The 3,268-nt window shown below is 26.8% G+C and overlaps 1 protein-coding gene across 2 annotated transcripts in view; it reads right to left on the bottom strand.

Annotated features, from left to right (window-relative positions):
• Positions 1-3,268, bottom strand: part of LOC117177662 (longitudinals lacking protein-like) — a 25,873-nt gene that overhangs the window by 2,236 nt on the left and 20,369 nt on the right. For both annotated transcript variants that reach the window (XM_033368473.1, XM_033368474.1), the window contains exon 3: positions 2,667-2,883. In XM_033368473.1, coding sequence (XP_033224364.1) covers positions 2,689-2,883 — 195 coding nt within the window. In that variant the 3' untranslated portion in view covers positions 2,667-2,688. The remainder of the gene's footprint in view (positions 1-2,666; positions 2,884-3,268) is intronic.

Here is a 3,268-nt window from a genome sequence, read left to right as displayed (position 1 = left end):
AAGATGAAATAATTTTCAGTGAAGTTTCTACCAAAATGCAGTACCTAAACGTACTTTATTGCACTCTAATACATTTCCCGAAGTTTCAGCTCGATATTTTACCTACAAAAAAAGTTCTTAGGTTCAAAAAAACATTCAGTTAACTGAAAAACTGTGGTCGGTAATATAGGTATATATATATTTATAATATATAGGTATACCTATATTACCGACCTCACTTTATCAGCTCACTGAATGTTTTTTTTTAACCTAAGAACTTTTTTGTAAATAAAATATTTTATTATTTATAATATTATAATATAATATTATTCATTTTTGTAAATATAATAAAATTATTTTATCTTTTTTCTGAACCTCGACATTTTTTGAACGTTCAAACTTTTTTTATACATAAAATATCGATCTCAAACTTTGAGAAATGCAAGAACAGAAAGAAAACTACGTTAAAGTACAAAGCTTAATAATAAAGGATGTAAAAAAATATATTTCAACAATCAATTCCAAAGGCATCAGCCGGTAGCGTTGTACACGAAAATACGAAACCTGGCGGCCACTAGACATGCCCTTAAGGGCATGTGATACTTCGTCGTGTGGTCAATCGGGTACAGTTCTCCCGGCTTTATTGATACAAAAATGAAAATTTTAAAAAACTGAATTCGGAGATGCTATAAAATATCCTAACGGACGTCCCCAGACTCTTTCTTTAGGATAATACCAAAAAAATGCATTGTGCTAAATAAAAATTTTATGCATTATTTTGAGGTTACGTTGTTTTTCATCTCTGCCTTTCCGATAATTTGAAAATTATTGATGAAATAAACTTTTTTAATTGCCTACAAACAAGGTTAGTTCCGGGAGATTAGTTACTATGTTTATTTGTAAGTCCAACGTTTTCGGCAAAAAATATTGTGTAGTTTGGAAGTAACGATCGGGAGAATTGTAACACACATAACCTCGAAATATACACACGTTGTTAGCAAAATCAATTTTTTTTTTTTTGAAAAATAAACACAAAAAAGTGTGCGGGGACGTTCCTAAGCGCTATGCAAATTAATCACATTTTGCTAAATTAAAACTTCTTTTAATTAATCCACAAACAAGTGTGTGGAAACGTCCGTTAGCATGTGCGCTAACATTTCCCAAATTTTGAAGACAAAATATTTATTATTCTAGAAAAAAAGCCGGGGGAACATAAAATTGGTAAAATCGACAATTTTCTAAGTATCACATGCCCTTAATAGAAAATTGAATTTTTTCGTTAACTTTTCGGTTGAAAACGCATTTTTGTTGTTGAAAGTTTGTCTTTTTTATTTTAAAGTTTACCTGTTTTAGCAGAAATTAAATTTTTTTTTTGATAAAAATGCTACTGTTTGATTATAAATTAAGCTGTTATAGTATTTTCTTGAAAACTTAACTATTTCGTAGAAAATTTAATTTTTGTTTAAAATTGATATTTTGCTCTTGAAAAATGAACTGAAATATTTTCTGGATTGAAAAATCCATTTTTTTCTAGAAACTTTTTTTTTTGTTACAAAAATTCAATTTTTGATGTTACTGAGTTAACTGGAATCTTTTTGAATATTTAGAACAGAATATTTAAAAAGATTTTAAGAGATTTTCAAAATTGTCAAAAAAAACCATGGATGATTTGAAGGATTTAAAAACAATTGCAGGATTTTCTAAAAATTGTAGGAAAAATTCGATTCCATTTTTAAATTAATTTTGAATCTTTTCAAAACATCGAAAAATATCTTAAAATGAATCTTTTTGCCCCATACAAACAATAACTGTTCAATTATTATTTCTACCTGAAAAATCTACAATTTCGCTAGAAAATTAAACATTTTTTTAATAGAATAAAAATTGCAACGTTAAAGGTTTAAAAACGTTTCGAATTGTTAACAATTCAAAGCTTTCTATGTCAAACAATTAAAATTATTTACTTTCAAATATTTGGCTTCAATTTACTCGTATTACATTAAAAGTCAAATATTGCTAAATATTAAATAATTATTCCTTTTCTTAATTACAAAATTTCAAATTAGATGGTTTAATAAGTGAATAATTTAGACTGAAACAATGTTTTTAATTTATAAAAAGCCTTTAATTACGAATATATTATTATCAAATTATTTTTAAGTTGAAAATAGTTTTCAAAGTTTCAATCGAACCTTTACATTTTTTAAATGACTAAGACTTTCGAATTGAAATAGTCACAATCTGAAAATTCTTAAACTTTAAACGAATTTTCTTTATATATATTTTTTTATTTACATTTATTCATTTATAATTACAGTTGGTAAAAGAATACTGTTTTTATCCAAAATTTTCATGTTTAAATGCTTTGAATTTTTAGTTCTTTAAGTCTTCAAGACTGCACTTAAAAATTCCTTATATTAAAAATATAGGATTAAAAATAGAAATCTAAAATAAAAATTTTCAAGTCGAAGATTCTTGAATTACGCATTGTAAACTGAATGATATAATTTAAACAGATATCAATTCAACTAATTATTTTAAAAACTGTTGAAATCAAAACAGATTTTTCTTCTGAAAAATTGGTAACATTTCTGATTTTAGAAAATTCCCGGTCCAGCGGCAAGCCTGATTTTTTACTCAAGAATATAATGTAGAATTTAATTTGAAAAAATGAAGAAGTTACTTACCATAACTAGACACGTATAGACTTTAACCTTCCCTCTTAATTGCGCCGGGAGCCTCGGCAAGTCCTTTGACTTTAAGTCGATCAGCAGTTTTCAAAAAGGCTGGAAGTTGATCCTGTGAAACGTTTACTTCTCCAGCATACATAAATTCTAGAATCGCTTGTAGATGACTGTAAGCTACATCCTTTAGTATAATAATTGGGTGTTTGGACGGATTTTCCTAAAAAAGAACAAGAAAGGTGAAACTCTGAAATGTAGAGTTTTTAAATACCCGAGAATTTAAGTTCAGGTTATATAACCGATAATATGGCAGAATTTAGAAGAATTTAAAAGAATGTATGATTTTTAACAATATTTTTATTGTTCAGGATATATCAGCGGTTGAACATACATTATTTTCTAGCTCAGAACAAAAACGATTTGACAAAACGATTTTAAATCAGTTTAAAATTTAAGAATTTGCAGATTTTAACGTTAAAACTGAAACGGTTTCAATTTGAAAATCTTAAGGGCATGTGACACAGCTAAATACCTATATTACCGACCTCACTTTTTCAGTTCACTGAATGTTTTCTTAAACCTAAGAACTTTTTTTATAAATAAAA

The sequence above is a fragment of the Belonocnema kinseyi genome, chromosome 8, assembly GCF_010883055.1.
Source record: "Belonocnema kinseyi isolate 2016_QV_RU_SX_M_011 chromosome 8, B_treatae_v1, whole genome shotgun sequence".
Classification (NCBI taxonomy): Eukaryota; Metazoa; Arthropoda; class Insecta; order Hymenoptera; family Cynipidae; genus Belonocnema; species Belonocnema kinseyi.
Note: the sequence above shows the minus strand (reverse complement) of the source record. Positions and strands in the feature narration are given on the sequence as shown.